This window comes from Plectrocnemia conspersa, unplaced genomic scaffold, assembly GCF_051122295.1.
Source record: "Plectrocnemia conspersa isolate PC_06_02 unplaced genomic scaffold, ASM5112229v1 ptg000012l, whole genome shotgun sequence".
Taxonomy (NCBI): domain Eukaryota; kingdom Metazoa; phylum Arthropoda; class Insecta; order Trichoptera; family Polycentropodidae; genus Plectrocnemia; species Plectrocnemia conspersa.
The window spans coordinates 30,360,012-30,380,250 of record NW_028277176.1 but is presented as its reverse complement, the minus strand read 5'-3'; the positions used below and the strand labels follow the sequence as shown (position 1 = coordinate 30,380,250).

General features: G+C 30.6%; 1 protein-coding gene across 12 annotated transcripts in view; it reads left to right on the top strand.

The window, feature by feature from the left end:
* The window catches only part of sdt (MAGUK p55 family member stardust), a 155,582-nt gene extending 135,661 nt beyond the window's left edge, over positions 1-19,921 (top strand). For all 12 annotated transcript variants that reach the window (XM_088199131.1, XM_088199128.1, XM_088199135.1 and 9 more), the window contains 12 exons: positions 8,335-8,563; positions 12,495-12,715; positions 13,454-13,624; positions 13,692-13,827; positions 13,896-13,993; positions 15,241-15,448; positions 15,513-15,645; positions 16,338-16,501; positions 16,570-16,734; positions 16,803-16,934; positions 18,716-18,897; positions 18,972-19,921. In XM_088199131.1, coding sequence (XP_088055257.1) covers positions 8,335-8,563; positions 12,495-12,715; positions 13,454-13,624; positions 13,692-13,827; positions 13,896-13,993; positions 15,241-15,448; positions 15,513-15,645; positions 16,338-16,501; positions 16,570-16,734; positions 16,803-16,934; positions 18,716-18,897; positions 18,972-19,154 — 2,022 coding nt within the window. In that variant the 3' untranslated portion in view covers positions 19,155-19,921. The remainder of the gene's footprint in view (positions 1-8,334; positions 8,564-12,494; positions 12,716-13,453; positions 13,625-13,691; positions 13,828-13,895; positions 13,994-15,240; positions 15,449-15,512; positions 15,646-16,337; positions 16,502-16,569; positions 16,735-16,802; positions 16,935-18,715; positions 18,898-18,971) is intronic.
* Positions 19,922-20,239: the final 318 nt, after the last annotated feature.

The window sequence follows — 20,239 nt, the reverse complement described above, 5'->3', positions numbered from 1 at the left end:
ACGCTCTCTAGAACTAGGTTTTTGTCGGGCGATGCGTGACAGTGTTTCATAATACATATTTATTATTGTTCAATAAATACTCAACTAATAATGTGCCATTCTTATCTTGAACGACAAGGTAATCGTGATTAGCATTGTTTGTGAATTGTACTGTTTTTTAATATAAAAAATAGTTATTTCCAATAAAATAAAAATATAATTGATGTCATTTATAGACCATCAAATTTATAACTAACGTTAGTCAAATGTTATGTGATGACTATGATAACCAATGAATGAGTAATGAATATTCGCGTAATGTTTCATGCACCTACCTGGTGTTCTTCATTTAGGGGAAACATATCGCATGTAGTGGATCGATGCATGTGGGGAGAACTTAGCAACAAAACTATATGGGGGACTACAACATTATTTTAGTTGCGTTCAAACTCTTATCGAGTCATATAGTGTCGTTGCGCTATTTTGCAATTACAAATGTAGTGTTAGTTTTTTGTTGTTTGAAATTTCTAAGACATAACAGCGACGTGGGAAAACGCGATACTTTCATGGCAGTGTTTTCGCATTGCATAATGTTCATTTGAATACAAATTTGGGTGTGAAAGAGGTGTTAACATCCCTGGTTCTGTTTATTTCGAATTCATGGTGGTGTTCAATAGCGTTGAAAACGAAAATGCTAGTATTATCTGTGGATGTTAATGGTACTGGAAAGTAATCAATTATGCATGTTTCTAAATTGTTTGTTAAGACAATGATCTATTAGGAAAATTGGCAGCCAAGTAAAATTATATGGTATAGTAATATTTTGTGGTAATACGTAGCTTTGAAATTATTAGGTTAAATTCAACTTAAAAGTAGTACAAAATAATATATATAACGTCACAAATAATTCTGTTTTGGATTAGTAAAATATGAAAAATATATAATTAAATAATTTAATTTACATTTAACATCATTTCATAATTTTTTGCTATTAAAAATCGTGAAATTTATAACAATAAATTTTTTATTTCAAAAAATCACAAAAATTCTCGCTGTAGTTTGATGTAATTTGAACATTCTGAATTTAATCGGAGTGTAATTTTTTTTGTAAATTTTTAAATATCATAAAATATTGCTAAAGAGTTTGGTATAATTTGTAAATAACTAATACAAATAAGAAACACCCATATCTGGGTTCAATACTTTGAAATAAGTTAAGAGGGTAATATTTGTTATATTAATGCTTTTTTCATATTGTATTTATTTAATTTTAATCAATAAAAGAAAATACAATAAATTTAATTAAATTATATCATTATATCTATACATATATATCGTTTGGTTGATTTTTTGTATTTTAATACAAAAAAATCAATGAAATAATTTGTCGCAAAATTATTTAACATATTATTTCACAAAATTCATAAAATTTCTCGCTGCACAGTTTGGTATAATTTGCATATAAGAAACACATATCTAAGTAAAATACTCTAATCGATAAAAAGTCTATCTATAATTTTATCTATTTTTATAAATATTTTATTTATTTACTGATATTAAATATTCGCATCTCTAGTTATTATATTATGTACATATAATTTAATAAATTATTTTATTATATTTATATACATCATTTTAATTCAGAATTTTTTATATTCAAAAATTAAAAAAATTCTAAACATAATATTTTAATTTAAAAAATCATCAAATTTTTCGCTGCGCAGTCTGATATAATTTGTAAAAAGAAATTCATTTAAAAAACACCCATATGTTGATGTTTTATTATTTTATGAATATTTTATAAATAATCTAACGATATTTGTAATCCGATTCACAAGATCACATTATTTATTTTACATCATAAAATTTCTCGCTGCACAGTATAATATTATAAATACTCAGATCCGTTTAAAACGCTCTGAATGTATATTTTATTATTTTATAATATAATTATCTAAAAATACTCTACCTTCAAAGGTATAATTGTATTTTTTTGTTATTCTAAAAGCATATGTAGCATTATTAAAAAAATAATTAAATAGTAATATCATAGTCGTTTATAAAATTAAAATAAAGCTATAATGACAGAATAGCGTAGTCCGTAACGTCTCAGACTAGTAACTTTGAGGTTGCAGGTTCGAGCCCCAGCAGTGGCACTCGAATTTTTATTTATAAAAAATGCGCTATTATAAAAAAATGGCCACAGCAGCAGTGACATCTATTGGTTATAATTTATGTTACACATAATAATTTATAATTATTAATATAGATGTCACCGATTCCCAGACTTTCAGTCTGGTGGTTAATACTTATTTGTAGGTATTCATTTTATCTGATTGTTTACTCAGTTGGTACAGATTTACCCCGTTGTAACGCATTGGGCTTACTCCTGTCAGGTTACAACGGAAGATTTAATGAAAAATAAATAAATATAAAAGTAGTAATACATTTAATAAAAAATAATATAGAAACTACATAAAATACGTTCAAAAATTATGCTACGTAAGAATATTAGTTTTATAGTTTTTATAAAATATATATTTTTAATATCAATACACAGTTTTTTTTTATTTCAGATTACTTGTTGTATTGATATGTATACATTTCACACACTAGTTAAAATAAAAATAAATGTTTTAAAATAAATTAATATTTTGATAATAATCTAAGAAAAGTAAATATTTTTTATATGTAATTATTGCTAAAACAGCAAATATGATCTTGAAATGTGGAATTTATTTAGTTATTCAAAAGTGGATACTTTCATTTTAGACATGCCAAGCAATTTAGGGCGATTTAATGTGTTAAACACATTACGGTCCGTTCACGCATTTTCGCGTGATACTGAAACATAGCGGTCATTCTGTTCATGCGTTTTCGATGGTTAAAAATAATGTAGCCCAAGCTTGAAAAAATATCTTGCAAATATTCAAATTTTTGCCAAGAGATTATAATATATACATTTATAATTATTTCATTAGGGTGAAAAAATGACACTTTTCGTAACGTAAAGTGAACGTAAAAATAATTCATCTTCTAAAAAAATGAGTTTTAAATTATTCAGTAAATAATAATAACTGAAAATGCAATGTATTATTTATTTTAATAAAGTTGCATGAATTCATTAAAAGAATATGTTTTAATTTTTTTGCAATTTTATCTAGTTGATTTTGGTAAAATGTATAAATGCACAATATGGTGTTCAGATTCCATTTGACTTTTAACTAGTGCTAAATATACATAGTAATCTAAAATAAAAATTCTATGTTCATTAAAATTGAATAAAATTAGATCACCAGTCTTGTGAAATCTAACCTTATTATTGTATCATACATGAATTGATACTTAAGCTAAGATAATTATTATTGAACATTATTATAGAGATTGAACATTGTCAAATAACAAAACATTAACACAAAAAAATAGACATCACTAGCAAGAGTTTCAGTTATTGTCTTAATGTGACACGTTATTAAATGCTATCATAAAAGCGTCTTAATTTTATTAAGAAATCGCTAGCTTCAAAGTCATATATATAATTGCAATAAAATGTCCACTTTAGTACTGTCCTCAATCTTACCAACAATGAAACTAGTTTATGTAATAGTTTACGCCTTATCTCTCACCAATGTCATCGCCAGTTGCGTTCCGGTGTGTTCGCCGCAATTAGTTCCATTGTCGAATGCAAATCGTTCGCCGAAGCAATAAATTATTCACACCTTCGCGTGCCCGATGATTTTCTAACAAATCGCGTAAAATACGGTTTACAACCCCTGTCGTGTTTTGTAATCCGACACAAGCGCCGGCGCGTGGGAGGAAGTGTCTCCTTTCATTCACGCCAGATATTCTGGACGCGTGCCACATTCTGAAAAGATAACTACCTGTTTGAAGCCTCGGACGGATATGTATACAGTACCTATAATGCTACCTGTGTATATCGCCTTTTTTATTTTAAGCGACGTACGTGTTCGACGTTCGCAAGCAATCTCTTTCAGACGGTATGCTAAAACGAACCTGGTGTAAGGTAGACTTTTGTATAATGGATGCCAAAGATAATGCACTATAATATTTTTATGTGTCGATTGTGTGATAATGATAATAATTGTCCCACCGTTTTTTTTCAACAGAAGCATAGTAAAATTATAAGAATATATTAACAGTACTTCGCGAAAGAAAGTATACTTTCTTTCTTGACATTGCTTAGAATCTGCGATGCATATTTTCTTGTGATAAAGTTCTCAAAAACATATCGACGTATGTATTTATTATTTTATGGTAATATTTCACATTTTATGATTGATTTATTGGGTTGATGCATAAGTTTTGATATTTTTTTTATTAATTTGAATGGTGGTTGTAACTCTCTTTTATTTTATTTTTTTTAGTTTGATGCAAAAAAATGAATAATCGATATTTACCTGTCCTTGTTTCAATTTTTTTTAATATCTAAACAATTTTTTAATGCTATAAAAAAATGTTAATCAGAATGAGCAAGGTCTGGAGAGTATTGCGAGTGCATAATAATATCTAAATTCAATTATTTTAGCTTGTGTTGAGTCATCATCATTATCATAGTAAAAAACTACTCCATTTCTTTAAGTACGGTGCTTAATAAAAAAAATGTAGCATCATAAAAAATGTATTTAAAACATCCTAAACCTAAAAGCGAGCTACGACTTAAAGATCTTACTGTAAATATTCGTTGTCAAAATTTATCAATCGAATCGATTTTTACATATTTTTTACAATTACTTCATCAGTGACAACGGATGGCCATACATTTTTTTATCATCAAAAATGTCACCTGCTTTTATTATTATAACACCATATTGCCACATTTTATCTGTAGTGCGATGAATTTTATCTGCAGCTTATCTTTTCATATAAAAAAATTACATTTGACAGACTCAGGAAATGATACGGCCATTTTAAACATGCATTGCAACTTGCCTTTCTACTGAAAATTTGCTTCCCATTTGAAAATGTGTCGGAGTTAAACTAAGTCCGGGTAATATTACATAAAGAAGCAAAAAGAAGCTTCGTCAGAGAAAATGACTTTTTCTCAACCGCTCGATATCCTATTGTGTATAAGCGTTTCTTTTCTGTTTTATTTTCTATTGTAGAGTTTTTTTTCATGGTACTTGTGAGTACATAAATACCTTCGATCGAATGCCTTTTGAAAATACATATGTTATATGTGTGCCATTTTTTCAGCCTTTATGGAACATTTTTCTATAAGCTTACCTAAAAACTGATGATTTACTATTAAATATTGTTTTTTTTTTTATTTATTTATATAGCTTATAAGTAACCTAAACAACCATCCCTTTGAAGGATAGTGTTCAATTTTATTCGTTATAAGTCACAAGTCAATAATGGAGAACCCAAATATTTTTCAGTGTAAATAGTGTACATAGGTTAAAAACAAATTATAGTACGAAAATTGTTTTTAACCCTTTCACCGCGGCTGATTTTTTTGCGCGTTATTTTTGCGCGGGGGGCACCTATTCATGCCATATTTTTTTTAAATATTATGGTTCATTTAATTCAAGTCATTTACAGCCTTAAATGATACTAAATAACCATATTATTAGGTTCAAATGTTAATGGCACCTTTAGGTGCCCAATGAGTACTGGCGATTTTCTTGATGACTTCTATAAAATCCATCCGCGGTGAAAGGGTTAAAGTCTACCCGATTTTTAGTTATCAGCCATGAAAATTCCATAGATCTAATTTAATAAAAAAAAAATACACCATCGAGTGTTTCGATTTTTAGTTACATATGTGCTGTTGATCTTTGGAAAAACACTATGCACTTTATTTATTTCTTTTTTGGAAAGTTATATGTTATTTTGTATTATACGATTGTTTAAATACCTCTGTGTGCCAGATTTTTAAAAAATAAAATCATCAATCGTTCTTGATGATTGTATATGTTTCAAGGTTCCAAATTATCTAACCATAGTGGTATTTCATATATCCGAACCGAAAAGAGATAATTAATCGGATGCGGTGATCCAAAATGGAAAAGTCCCACAACATTGGTGATTTACGGTCATCTCGGACCGTTTCCGCGGAGCGCTCGAATTCCACCGGTGTCAATAAACATCCGACACTTTGTTCCATTTGTTGGACGGTGATTTCGAAGCGGATTTGCATATTCACAACGTACACAATGGCAGGTCATTTCATTCGGTCGAATGCGGCCGGCATTTAAGCACAGACGCACGCGAAACGCAACGGTACAATGAGGCGTGATGAATCGCTACACAAAAACCTATAGTCCGCTTTCCGGATCCTGATCCTCTCATCTAAGAGTGGATCTTGAAAACAATATTACTCCAATGCTCATACCAATCAATGCAAAAACATGAAAATATCTGCAGAGATAGATTTTTTTATTTCTTCTGCAAAGCAAACAAAATATTTAGAATTTTAACCTTTAATTATTTTCAATAAATTTTTTTGTGAAATACAACACTTATTAAAGATAAAATTCTTAAAAAACACTACATCTTATTTGTAAATGTACTATGTTATAATATTATAGAGTACATATTCATTTATATATATTTTGTCGAGGAGCGCTATGTCGCATTAACATTTTGTTGTTAACATTATGTCGATTAACATTTTGTCGTGAGACTCATTTTATTTAGCATCGATAGAAACAGATGACTTGTCTTTACTCTTGGTTTTTAAAATCGATCACTAGTATCGCATAAACCAAATGAGGTACATAAGAACATTTGCTCATTTACTTTACAGAAAAAAATGATACAATTGAGACATTTTGTTTTTTAAATTAGGAAAGATTCAGTCGCGTAGCGCAAACTTTTTCACAACATGAAATTAAAATGTATTGCTTATCCACCCTTCATATTTTAAAATATATATATAATATATATATATATATACATTCATATGTACCTTGCAGTGATAGGGACAGAAGATTTGTTCCTATCTACCAGTAAATTTATTATTGCTAGATAAGAACGCTTAAATATTTTACTCATTACTTAACTTACTAAAAGAATAATACAAAAGGACTTTTGAGACGTTTATTTTTATAAAAATTCTTATTTGCTCACGTTCCATGTTTTTTATGAATAATATATACATATATTATTGTTAAACTGACATTTTATTTATTAACATGGCCGCGTAGTAACATTTTTTTCTAAACCTAATGTTTTACATGGAGAAAACGCGATGCTTATTTAAGCAAACAATATATTTTAACAAAAGTATACACATCTAGTTTTATATTGAATAAACCAGATGTGACTATTTTTCAATATCAATTTCAAATCTAAGCCTGCCTACGGCTGTTTCACGTTGCAGCTCATAAATTCGAACTTCAGCTCTTAATTTCGAGCTTTGAAGAAGGCATTCCAATATTTAATTATTTTTGCTTTATGTGGAAAATATTTTTTTAAGACAAACCGAATTAATACAGATTACTTATACTAATACTAGCAATATTAAACATTAAATTTATAGAGATAATCAATGCATTTGTTTTTTTCTCTCAAATCGTTAACAAATAGTTGAGTAAATAATTATATTATAGAACAAATGAGTTGTGATATTATAATTAAATAAATATTTTAATTACAGATCGTTGTAAAAGTATAGGGAGCAAAATATCCTACGTCCTTCTTCTGACTTTTACAGTAACAAGAATATAAAATTTCTATAGTACTCAATGTATTCGTATAAATATATTCGATAACCGACAATTGCTACAATTTCTTTGTTTTTACAATTATTGTTGATGTTTTTAAAGCTGTGAAAGTGTATAAACTATCAGTGATTATGTGAACATTTTTATAATAAGACTACAACGATGTGATATAGTGTTTCAACGATGGTCTCATCGTCGCCCAAATCCAACGCCAAGAAGTGCAACCTAGCCGATAAAATCAAATACCACGAAGTGAGTTTGTATTCATCTTGCAATTACCAACGACAGACAATGCGTCGTTCCATATAATATATATATAAAAAATAGTTACATAAAAAATGATATAATATTATAATACAATAATGCGCTAATTTCCCACGCCGTTTTAATTTCTCTCTCCGCATTTCGTTATTTCTGCCTTTTGTGTTTCCACACGGCGCAGTGTGTACCGAGCTGTCGAGCAAACTACTGCCAATCTGGTAGACGCCAAAAATATGGACATTACCAAAAATGGAGGAGTACATTCTGAGCGTATTCGATTCGGCCTTCAGCGACTTTGATTCTGGAATTGTGTTCAGCTGGAACACTCCGGTCCATCTTTCGTCTTGAAGATCTATTCTGTATCCGCACTATTCGATCTAATTTGTGTTATTGTTTTTGTTTTTAGGAGCAGATACGAAAGCGAAAAGAAGAAGAGGAACGGATTGCAGCTCAGAACGAGTTCCTCCGCAATTCTTTACGCGGCTCCAGAAAACTTCAGGCTCTCGAGGATTCGAGATCGACAGACAGCGGACAGTCAAGTCCTGCTAGAAATCGATCTTATCGAGGGTTCGTCAACGATGCCTATTCAGACGACGAAGCTTCTTGTTCCGCGGAAGACTTGTACAAAGTTGTCGGTGAGTCTAATAAATTTTATTTCTGGGAATATAAGCAAAAGATTGATAATTTTATCTGTGCTTCAAAAATAAACTTCATTAAAATAAATCAAACATTAAGTTGTAAACGATGTGTTTGATTATATGTTATATGTGTTTGAGTAATTTAAAATTATTTTATCTTTAAACATCAATTTTATCTGTAGTGTTTTTCGTAAATTTCTTTGTTATTATTAAAGTTAAAACATCACTTATAATTACTTGTATGTTCTATATATTAAATTGCAATAATGCAATACACTGTATTGTATCTGATTATTTAATTTTAAAGTTGCATAGTTACACTTATGAAATTAAATTGCCTAAATCAGTTTGGTAAATCTGTTTTCTGAAATTTTATATGCATACAATTCTCTCAAACTTCTTTGTACTGGTTTTGATTGTTTTAATCTAATTTATCAAGAGTAACCAATTGTTATCAATTAATTTTTAAATTCACATATTTATTTATTTATTCTATATTTAGTATATTTTATGAATAAACATAAAATTACATGCTGATTCGAGTCGATTTTTTTAATTGCCCGTGAAATTTGTTACTTTTACACATATGCTTTGACAAATTACTTTTAGTTTTTCAATGGTTAATTTTGATTGAATATGATCCATTGTACAATATATACTTTCATTAATCATAAAATTAATTTAAAGCAAAGATTTGGATTATATATTGTAATTATGAATTTTTAAAGTAACGCAAGTTGTTATTAATCAATACTAAAAATCTCTAACTTTGTAATTATGATATTTTAAAATAACTTTTCCATATGATAAACGCTATTAATTGCTTAGCATTTTTATACAAAATTATATTTTTTATTACTGTATTGATATATAAGCGACTTTGTGTATGAATGTTAAATGTACAAATGAAGGGCAATCTAAAGAAACATAGAAAAGATTGTCTGTGTCTGGTTTTTGTATATATAGGTAGATACATATGTATCAAAAGATAATTAAACTATAATCTTATTGATCTTTTTTATCATTACCATTCGTACTTGAGATGTAAACTTCCCATTGGGATCACGTTTCTCCACGTTATTTAAAAAATTGTCAAGATTCTTGAAAGCTTCGATCATATTCTGATCCTTTTAAAACGCTTTGAATGTATATTTTATTATTTTATATAATTATCGAAAAATACTATAACTTCATAGGTATAATTGTATTTTTTGTGATTTTAAAAGCATATAAAGCACTATTAAAAAATGTTTTGAATTAAAATAAGCGTAGTCCGTAACGTCTCAGACTAGTAACTCTGAGGTTGTGGGTTCGAGCCCCAGCAGCGGCACTCAACTTTTTATTTATAAAAAATGCGCTATTATAAAAAAAACTGGCCCCAGCTGCAGTGACGTCTATTGGTTATAATTAATATTACACATACTTTATAATTATTAATATAGATATCACCGATTCACAGACTTTCAGTCTGGTGGTTAATACTTACTTGTAGGTTTTCATTATATCGGATTGTCTTATTTAGTTGTTACAGATTTACCCCGTTGTAACGCGTTGGGCTTACCCCTGTCAGGTTACAACGGAAGATTTATTCAAAAAATAAAAATAAATATGATTCTTCGATCTTTAATTCTGCTTGAATATCGATGAGTTCACTATGAGTTTATTTTATTTATCTCGGGTAAATCTTCTTAAGAGAATTCCTTAGTTTTTATGTTATGTTATGAGTGAGATTCCATAAACTCATTCATATTATTATTAATTAGCGGGTCTTAATGATTAATACCGATGCCACAAATTGTATGTTGTTCTTCTGCGTGTTGTTAGTAAATCCTGTGGTTGTTCAGCTTCTAGGTCCAGGTTCAAGTTTATCGCGAAAGGTTTCGAAAAGGGTTTGAGGTCTCATAATTAAACACTCAGTAACTAATTTCAAGTTTATTGATAAACTTTATAGATACGATAAAAAAATATGTGGTGAAAATCGATATTATCAGTGTTCTGATGTACCGCATGGTAAAGAATGCTCTATAATAATGCTTAATACTCTATAACAATAATGTCATTCCTCAGCTTACTTCCAGCTATTATCGCCCAACTTTAATGCTTTCTTCTTATAATAAGAAATTAATTTTACTAAAAAAAATATTTTAATTTTTGCCTCAAAAATGTACAAAATTATTTTACAATGTATTAATTCATATATTAAAAATAAACTATGGAATAATTAAAAATATAATTTCAATGTGCTAGTTTTTTTACTTATTGTTAAAATAAAAAATATTTTTTGTTATGAATGGTTGTGGATATATGACATGGATTCTCAACCTACGGATTACGAAAGGTTTTCGGGGAGCTGTGTAAACGTGCTTATTGGTTCTTATTTTTATTTTTAATATATATTATACTTATTTAAACATTTTTATTAAATACAATTTTAAATTAGTCAGCTGACTCATTCACACCAAAAGATTAGCATACAGGCTACTTAAGCTTAAATTAAATTAACCCTTTACTTGCTGAACCTTTTGGGATTAATATTAAAGTATTATATATAATAAAAAAATATTTGCTATTGAAACAAATATCTACAACCATTACAAAAGTATATGATTCTCTCTTTTATGATGATGATATATCAGATCAGGAACGTCATTTGGGAGGGGAGGGGGCAGATGAGAGCATTTGTCCCCCCTTGAATTTGGCTAGAAAATACATGTCATTTAACGAAATACTGTTAATCGTACTGTTAATAAATAATATTGTTTTTGACGTGGATTTTTGACTTCTGATAAGGGATAATTGTTTTTTGCGCTCTCCTATTGATCAAAATTCGGTTTGATATGCTTTATTCGAGTCGTAATATTTTGTAAAAGATCTAAATAGAACGTTTCCATTGATAATTTTATTGCTTTTGATGTGGATTCTAAAAAGGGACCCTCTTGAATTTAGCTATAAATGTGCATGTCATTTAATAAAATACCATGAATCTAAATTAAATAGAAATATTAAAAAAAACGATCACTGATTGGTCAATTTTTGCCCCCCCCCTGGAAAAACTGAAATGATGTACCTGTGTCAGATCTGGAATGTTTCGCCAAAGTTGATTTATCAGGTTTCGGCAATCAAAGTGTTAAGGGGATTTTGAATTTTGTACAAAGTGCTTTAAAACAATTAATAGAAAAAAAAAATATTTTTTGTGTATAAAATAAAAATATCAGGTAAAATATTTAAAACTTTTTACCTGCGAGGTTAAATTCAGTGCTGAATTTTCTGAAAAAATATAACCTTTAATTAAAAAAAAAAACATCTCAAATTCATGTTTCAAATTATTTTTCAGCGAAATTTAATGCGTGAAAATATCTTGTAATTTTATGCAGATATTTATATAAAAATTTTTCGCTTTGTTATGATGGCCTTTATACAATATTTAATTTACAATATAAAGGCCAAATTTACCCATTGGTATATATGTATGTATATGTAGTATTGTTAGGATTATATTTAGATACCTATGTTTAATATTGTTTTACTTGCAATATTTACAAAAAAAAACTATGTTTTTGTGATATTAAGCCGTTGGCTCTCAGGCCATTTTGAAAAGAGTAGTACTGACTGTCAAATATTGGGAAGTACTGATTTACGATGATATGCATATGTGGTTTTTCATAATGAAAATAATTGCCTACATAAGTTTCTTACTGGTAGTCCACAGAGAAGTATTATTCACCTAATACATCATAAAATTCTTCCCTTAACTGCGAGGTTAATTTATATGTGTTAGACTGTTTCTAGACCAGATCTTTTTCCCACGAGACTGTAGATGTTTCTCCCATTGCTTTACAAATAATATCTTACATATTTATTCTAAATAAAGATGCAATGTTGTACCGCAGTCGTACGAAACTTTAATTGCTTGTTTGTCCTATTCCAGAATATGAAGAACTCCAAGCGGCTCTACAACGCGTGCAGACGGCACTGTCCAACAGTGCTGGCTCAGGGGCGACGGCCATGGGGGCACGCGTGGCCGCCGCCGCAAGACTTCTCCTGCAGCCGCCTTTGGCGTCGGCGCTGGCCCTTCACGGGGCTCTCCTCCGGCCACCTCGGCGTCTGCCGCAGCCGCAGTCACGCAGGGCTCATCATCACGCCAAAGATGTAAGTTCCCAAACGCTGCAACACCGCAAATTAGCGCTAAATGATCCTCGATGTTAAAAACTTTCCATAACTGCTGTGATTCTATCCGGTCGTTAAAACGATTACGTTGACCGATTGTTAGTGAAAATCTAGTTAGGTCGGGCAGCTGAGGTGATTGAAATGCAAAACTGAGTATTTCTCAATCTGTTCACTCTTTTGGGAGCCGTTAGGATGATTGATAATACATGTTGGACTTGAAAATGTCTTCTGTTACGGTCAGAATTGGTAGACGTCTTCCTTTACGGCTTTGTATTTACAATGATCGAGTGCTGTTATGTTTTCGTTTGACGTTCAGCAGTTTGTTTGTGAAATATGTTAAGATTAGAATCCAGTTTTGGTGGGGTTTGTTTAAACTGTCAGTAATTTTCCATAATGAACGCTTTTTATGAAGATTTTGGGATCAGTTTAACTTAGCCGTCCGAGAAGCACAGATGCTATATATTAAATTTTGACATTGAAACATACATGAAAGGTCATTTATGCTGCAGTTTAATATGTCTGGTGCATTACTGCACCTTAGAGCATAAACAATGTAAGTCCACGATTGAGCTAATACAATAATAGCTTAATTACTACAAAATGTTAGTTCAATATTGCTTAATTTGTCTATATAATCAAATCTCGGCTTTAAATTAATTAAGTCTAATTTGTTTTACTGATTTTGAATTATTATTAAAAACATAATTTTATATTTTTTAGGTCATGGAAGCTCTCGCCGGATGCGGTTCTCCAATAGCCGGAGAACTGTGCACTCTATTAGCCGGCGATTGGATGGAAGCTCTGCTTCATGCGCACGATCAAGCATCTGCATTAATAGATCCGACGTCATTCTACAGATCTTCAAATAACCAACTGCAAACCACACCTAAAGTAATTTTCATAAAATAAGCTAATACAACTTATAAGAATGTATTGAAATATATTATTGCTTATATAGAATCACGCATCTACAAACAACCACATGGTGCCCGTAGAATCAGGACCTCTCACAATGCCATCGGTTGAGTTACAAGACGCAGACGCCGGTGAACATATAAACATAATCAAAATAGAAAAAACCAATGAGCCATTAGGTGACATATCCTATATTATTTCAGTATTGTATTGAAGAATATGATATGTAATTGATTATGTTTTGTAGGTGCTACTGTTAGAAATGAAGGCGACGCTGTGATTATAGGAAGAGTCGTAAGAGGAGGCGCTGCTGAAAAATCAGGGTTATTGCATGAAGGAGATGAGGTATGATAAAATTCAGCACACAGGTGTTTTTATGCTCTGTACAAAATATTACGAAATAAAATTGACCATATGAGAAGCATTCATATGTATGTCCTGTCGGGCACCCATTAATTAATATGATTCGGGAATTAAACATATACATTTTCAATGATTTCATAACCAACCCGCTGTAGTAATCAAAATGCGTAAAATGAATGCGCTGCAACTGGCATCGTATTCTGAATAGAAAATATTTTCTTGTCATTTGTAGGTTTTTGTAGATTAATGAGGTGTAAGAATCAACACTAAAAGTTTTTGTAGACAACGAAGCAAAGTTATCTGTATCTCAATACCAATTCTTAATTTAAATCTACTTGATTGATTTAAAGCAGAGGTCCCTATACTTTTTTGTCTCGTAGACCCCTTGCCATGTTTTTCGGTTTTGGGTAGACTCCCTGCTTGCTTGATATTGATTTTTTGCAAATTCATCAACTTCAAATGTGTTTTTGACAGCTGGTATCGTGCTACTCACTTTGAAAGATTTCTACTATCTGTGTATGTGGATTATTCCATTCATTGAAAGCCAAAAATATAGTCACCCACATTTACATCAGATGTAAATGTGGGTGTGGGATCCCCAATTTCATTTTTCACTGACATGGATCCCTTGCAGGTCGTCGTCGACCCCTAAGGGTCGATATAAACCACTTTGAGAATCACGGTGGTATATCATTATGTGCAGGTTTTTACAAGTTCAAAATGTATTGCGACCACAAAGCGAATGCCTACATCCTACAACTTACACAATTTTATAAAAATATATAATAAATTTCTTACTTCATAGGTACTTTTATAAATAATGTATATGTCTTTGTTTTATAAGATTATAATGTAAGTAGATGGGTACTATCAGTGTTGTTTGTTGAGATCCACTTCAGTGGACCCCCAAATTTTTTTTTCGCTGACGTAGACCCCTTGCAGGTTATCATAGAGTCATAGACCCCTGGGGGTCGAATAGACCACTTTGGGAATCACTGATTTAAAGGGTTAGGTTGTCAAAATTAAAATCATAATTAGAATTTACTTTCTCTTCTTTGTGGCAGTTGTTGAAAAAATCAACGACTCGAAATTTAAATTTATTATTAATTATTTAAGCCAAGTTTAAAACCGTTATTAAAATATTTATTATTTCACCCGCAACTAACTTCAAGCGTTCTACACAAATTTGGGTGCTAATTAAAATTATAAATTATTTAATTATTCTACAGGTGCTTGAAGTAAACGGTATCGAGATGAGAGGAAAGTCTGTCAACGAAGTATGCGAACTCTTAGCGAGCATGTCAGGAACGCTTACGTTCTTGGTAGTACCGGCTGGAGCACCTCGAGCTAGACATAGAGATACAAACGTTCTTCATGTCAAAGCGCACTTCGATTACGATCCCGAAGAAGATATCTATATACCATGCAGAGAATTAGGTATGTTAACTATTATAATAAGCGTATTGAATATTTATTAATATATTAATTAATTCTATTACAGGAATAAGTTTTCAAAAAGGCGACGTGCTTCACGTCATCAGTAGAGAAGATCCTAACTGGTGGCAGGCTTTCCGAGAGGGCGAAGAAGATCAAACGCTAGCTGGGTTAATTCCCAGTCAAGCATTCCAACACCAGTGTGTATTTTTTTTTATTATATTTATATAAGAACAAGTTTTCGTACCCAGTTATATCATCGCCACATAAAATTTACTACGAAAGGCTTTTACGAACAGCTTTTAAATATTTTCTTGTCATTGTCAAGGCAATACAAACTATAAGTGAAAAGTTATATTCTAAGAAAAAACACATTTTTTTGGTAAATCCAAATACTTCAACAGTATAATATTGCTACCAACCTTGAAGGTTATTTTGTATTGTGGCGAGCTTAAGAATTAAATTGGATAACTAGTAGCTTCTTTTTTGCTAATTATTTTGTTGATTGAATAAAATTAACGTACTGCAATGACATTATCTCTTGAATCGATACATCGAAAGAACATACGTACATAAACAAAACTACAGCTGATGCGTCATATAGCAATTTAAATATAAAAGAGTGACATTATAATAAAGATACTATTTATATAAATTAATTTATGTAGCAGTTGCTGTAAGTAATATTTCTTATTTATTTTGTGTTATCCAACAAATTTGCAAGAAACCATTCTTTAAAAATATCATACTGTGAATATCATTCTTTAAATATATTCTTCATTCTATAAATATCATTCTTTAAAAATATCATACATATCATTCACGAGTTTTTAGTAAGAAAGGCAAACAAACGTATAGATATGTATATAATGCTTAAATTGTTTCTTTATAGACGTGAATCAATGAAACTTACATTAGCCGGAGAAGCACAAGCTAGAGATAAGCCGCGAAAGGGTGGCACTTTATTATGCGCAAGAAAACCGCCAAGAAAAAAGAAAAGTAAGAAGGCTACCAGTGAGGCTGGTTATCCTTTGTATGCAACATCAGGCGCTGATGGTAAGTTAATCAAATTTTTCTTCAATGGTTAAATATTTTCATAATATTTTATATAATTTTACTTACAGAATATGATAGTGAAGAAATTTTAACTTATGAAGAAGTAGGTTTATATTATCCCAGAGCTTCCCACAAACGACCCATCGTTTTAATAGGACCACCAAATATCGGTAGACATGAACTTAGACAGAGACTAATGCAGGATAGTCAGAGATTTGCTGCAGCCATACCGCGTAAATATTAATAATGTTTAATGTGTGTAGATTTATATATCTTAATTGTGTTTTATTTATTCTTACAGATACGTCAAGACCGAGAAAGGAAAACGAAGTGGCTGGTCAAGATTATCATTTCATATCTAGGACACAATTCGAAGCCGATATATTAAATAGGAAATTTGTAGAACACGGGGAATATGAAAAAGCGTATTATGGTAAATGACTCTTAATTAAAATTAGTATATTATTTATAATTCATGCTAAAAATCACATGGCCTAACGATAGTCAATCAGTTTCCACTGTGTCTATGTATAAACCAAATCGTACCAAGTTTAGCTAGCTAGAATCCAATAACGGATGCGGATTCATCGACGACGTTTATCATAAGCATCAGGATGTGAAGCATATCCTTATCTTTAATGCGTCGTTGTTTCATTATAATCAGCTAAAGAATGAGGAGGCCTGTTTTGTACAGGAGAAGGTCTACCCTTAAAACCAGCTTGCCGTTTGAGGTTGTGTGTGTCCTTGGAATAATATAATAAGTCTTATATTCTGAGAAAAAAATTACCAAATTAAATTCCATAATTTATGCTTCTAATTTTGGCCATAAATTATTTTATAGACATAATTGACAGTAATTTATTAATTCTCATGGTGTTGAAAATTTAAGCCGCCTTTGGATTTTTTTTGAAAAATCTTTCCAAAATCTCTGACTTTTTTCGAAATATAATAGCTATAGTAAGTGGAAAACATCAGAAATGTTATTGCTGATTTTTTCTAGACAGGGGGGGGGGGAAGGAAGAGAAGAGAAGAGCCAGTCAGTGGTTGTTTTTTTTATATTTAGATTTCATTTAAATTCATAATATTCTATTATTCTCTTAAATGGCAAATTTTTCTGGTAAAATTCATGGGGTGGGGGGAATGCTTGGTTTGGGTTTGAATGGTTTGAACAGCAAATGGACGTTTTGCAACTGTCAAATTGAGTTTCATAGACATTTTAGAACAGCATATAATTAATCAGTTAAATTATATTTTCGCTAGTAGAAATATATATCTATTAGTGAAAATGTATTTGGACTTCACTGCTAAAAAATACACATTCACTATAACATTTATACATCGCATGTAAATAAATAATGATAAAAAGTTGAAATCACATAATTAATTAAATCTAGATAAATTATATTTTCACTAGTAAAAATATATATCTACCAGTGAGAATGTATTCAGATATAATTTCACCGAAATGATATATTTTTAAAAACATTTTTAGGATAGGTTCGTGACTTTTTTTTCTTAGTTCTTATTGAGTAATAACCCGAGAATTTCTGCTTTAGTACCAGGGACATAATTTTAGCTTTTTTTCAGGGAGGGAGGGCAAAAGTTGGCCAGTCAGTGGTATTTTTTTTTAATATTTCGATTTTATTAGAAATTCCATTAAATAGCATGAATTTTTCTGGCCAAATTCAAGGGGTGGGGGTGGGGGAATGCATCCACTTGCCCCCCCCCCCAAATGACGTCCTTGAAAAACATGACTAATAAAAATATATATATCTTTATTTTAAAAACCAAAATATATGATAATATCTCACATGTATTCGAATAAACTGGTCCACTGAATTATGTAGGTAAAAACTTAATATAAAAAAAACGTGGGGAAATAACTAAGTATATCGTAAGTTTAAGTTTTAAGTTATTCGAATCTTAGATTCATAGTAACTTTCAATTTGTGAGTGCTATATATATACCATATCCCCCTTGTATAAAACCCCATCCTACTTCCCTGCATATGTAAGGTTTTGTGTATTTTTTTTATGTATCACTTATTCATTTATTTTTATTTTGGCGTGAGAATCTCAGTTCTATTTATTTTTTGTTAACGACCAATTAGTTTTATTTAATTAAAGCAAATGTTTTTAAGATTATATTTTAAGTTAGTCTTCACGTAATCAATATAATTATGTAAATAAACTGAATTTATTTATTATTTTTTAGGTACATCGTTAGAAGCAATAAGAACTGTTGTAAATTCGGGGAAAATATGCGTATTAAATCTTCATCCACAATCACTAAAATTACTCAGAAATTCAGATCTGAAGCCTTATACAGTATTAGTCGCTCCGCCGAGCTTAGAAAAATTAAGACAAAAGAAATTGAGAAACGGAGAAGCGTATAAAGTGAGTGTAAAACATTTAATTGAGCTTATCGAATCAATCTCAATTTGATTATAATCATATTTTATGTATTTCAGGAGGAGGAACTGAAGGATATAATAGCGACGGCACGAGACATGGAGCTCCGCTGGGGCCATCTTTTCGATATGATCATAATCAACAACGACACCCAGCGAGCTTACACGCAACTCTTAGCTGAAATAAATAGTTTAGAAAGGGAGCCCCAATGGGTACCCGCCCATTGGCTAAAACACACCTAGCGCACCTTGAAACCCTTCATCGACACTATTGGCATCGTTTGTGGCAAAATTTTGACTGCAAGCGCACGCAAAGTGTTATTGAATGTCGTCCGACTTTAGATAGCCCTCTGCCTCCGCATTATCCATAAAACGTGTCGAGGTTAGTTGCACTTAACAGCAAAAAAGGAAAAAAGTGATTGTATGATTTATGTATAACGAAGTGTTTCTTCACAAATATGTATTCACGTGCCTGGTGAGCGATTTCGTTTCGGAAATAAAAGACAATAAAGAAATTGTTTACGAGTTTAGTTTTCGAAGTGCGAAAGTGTCGAGCGTTCGACGCGGCAATACATCTTGGACCATACTACTATATAGTTTCTCGTGTTGGATGTCTTATCGTTTTTGTTATCGTCCGTTGTGTAAACTCTTCTGACGAACATAAAATTATTTGTACCCGATAACTATGCATTGTTACGCCGTCTTACTGTTGTTATCGATATTAAGGGAACACTTGACATAAAAATATTTGTTTTAATGGATGTTTTAATATTTTTAAAATAATAGAGTGACACTTTTTTTCTGTGATATTGAAAGACGTATTGTATAAGGTGCTTTTACGTTGGAGAAAAGGCCAAATTTGACTAGCAGTGATCTTTGACGATACAGAAACAAATCTACACTCTCTTTAAAGTATTACATTTTGGTTACGATTCAGATACCTATAGTGAGAAATCCCATTAGGGGTTATAGAGACTTAATAACTTGGTGTTCACTAGAGAACAGAAAAATATATAAATATATTAAATTAGCTATTGAAATGAATAAATTTTTAGATACGTTCGTTTTAGATCGATACATTGATAGATGTTGTGTTACTATTTTCTTTTAAATAACAAATTTTATTCCAATCCTCCGTATGTTATTAAATATTATAAAATTTTAATAAATATGTGTGTGCAAATTTAGTTTTTCAAATTTTTAGGTGGAATTAGTGCAAATAATGAGCCCATAGGTTTTATGAGATTTATGAAAAAGCATTATATTTATAATAGGAATCCCCTTTTAAATGAAAACGCCTTTAAAATTCTAATGTGGGCCGACCTCAA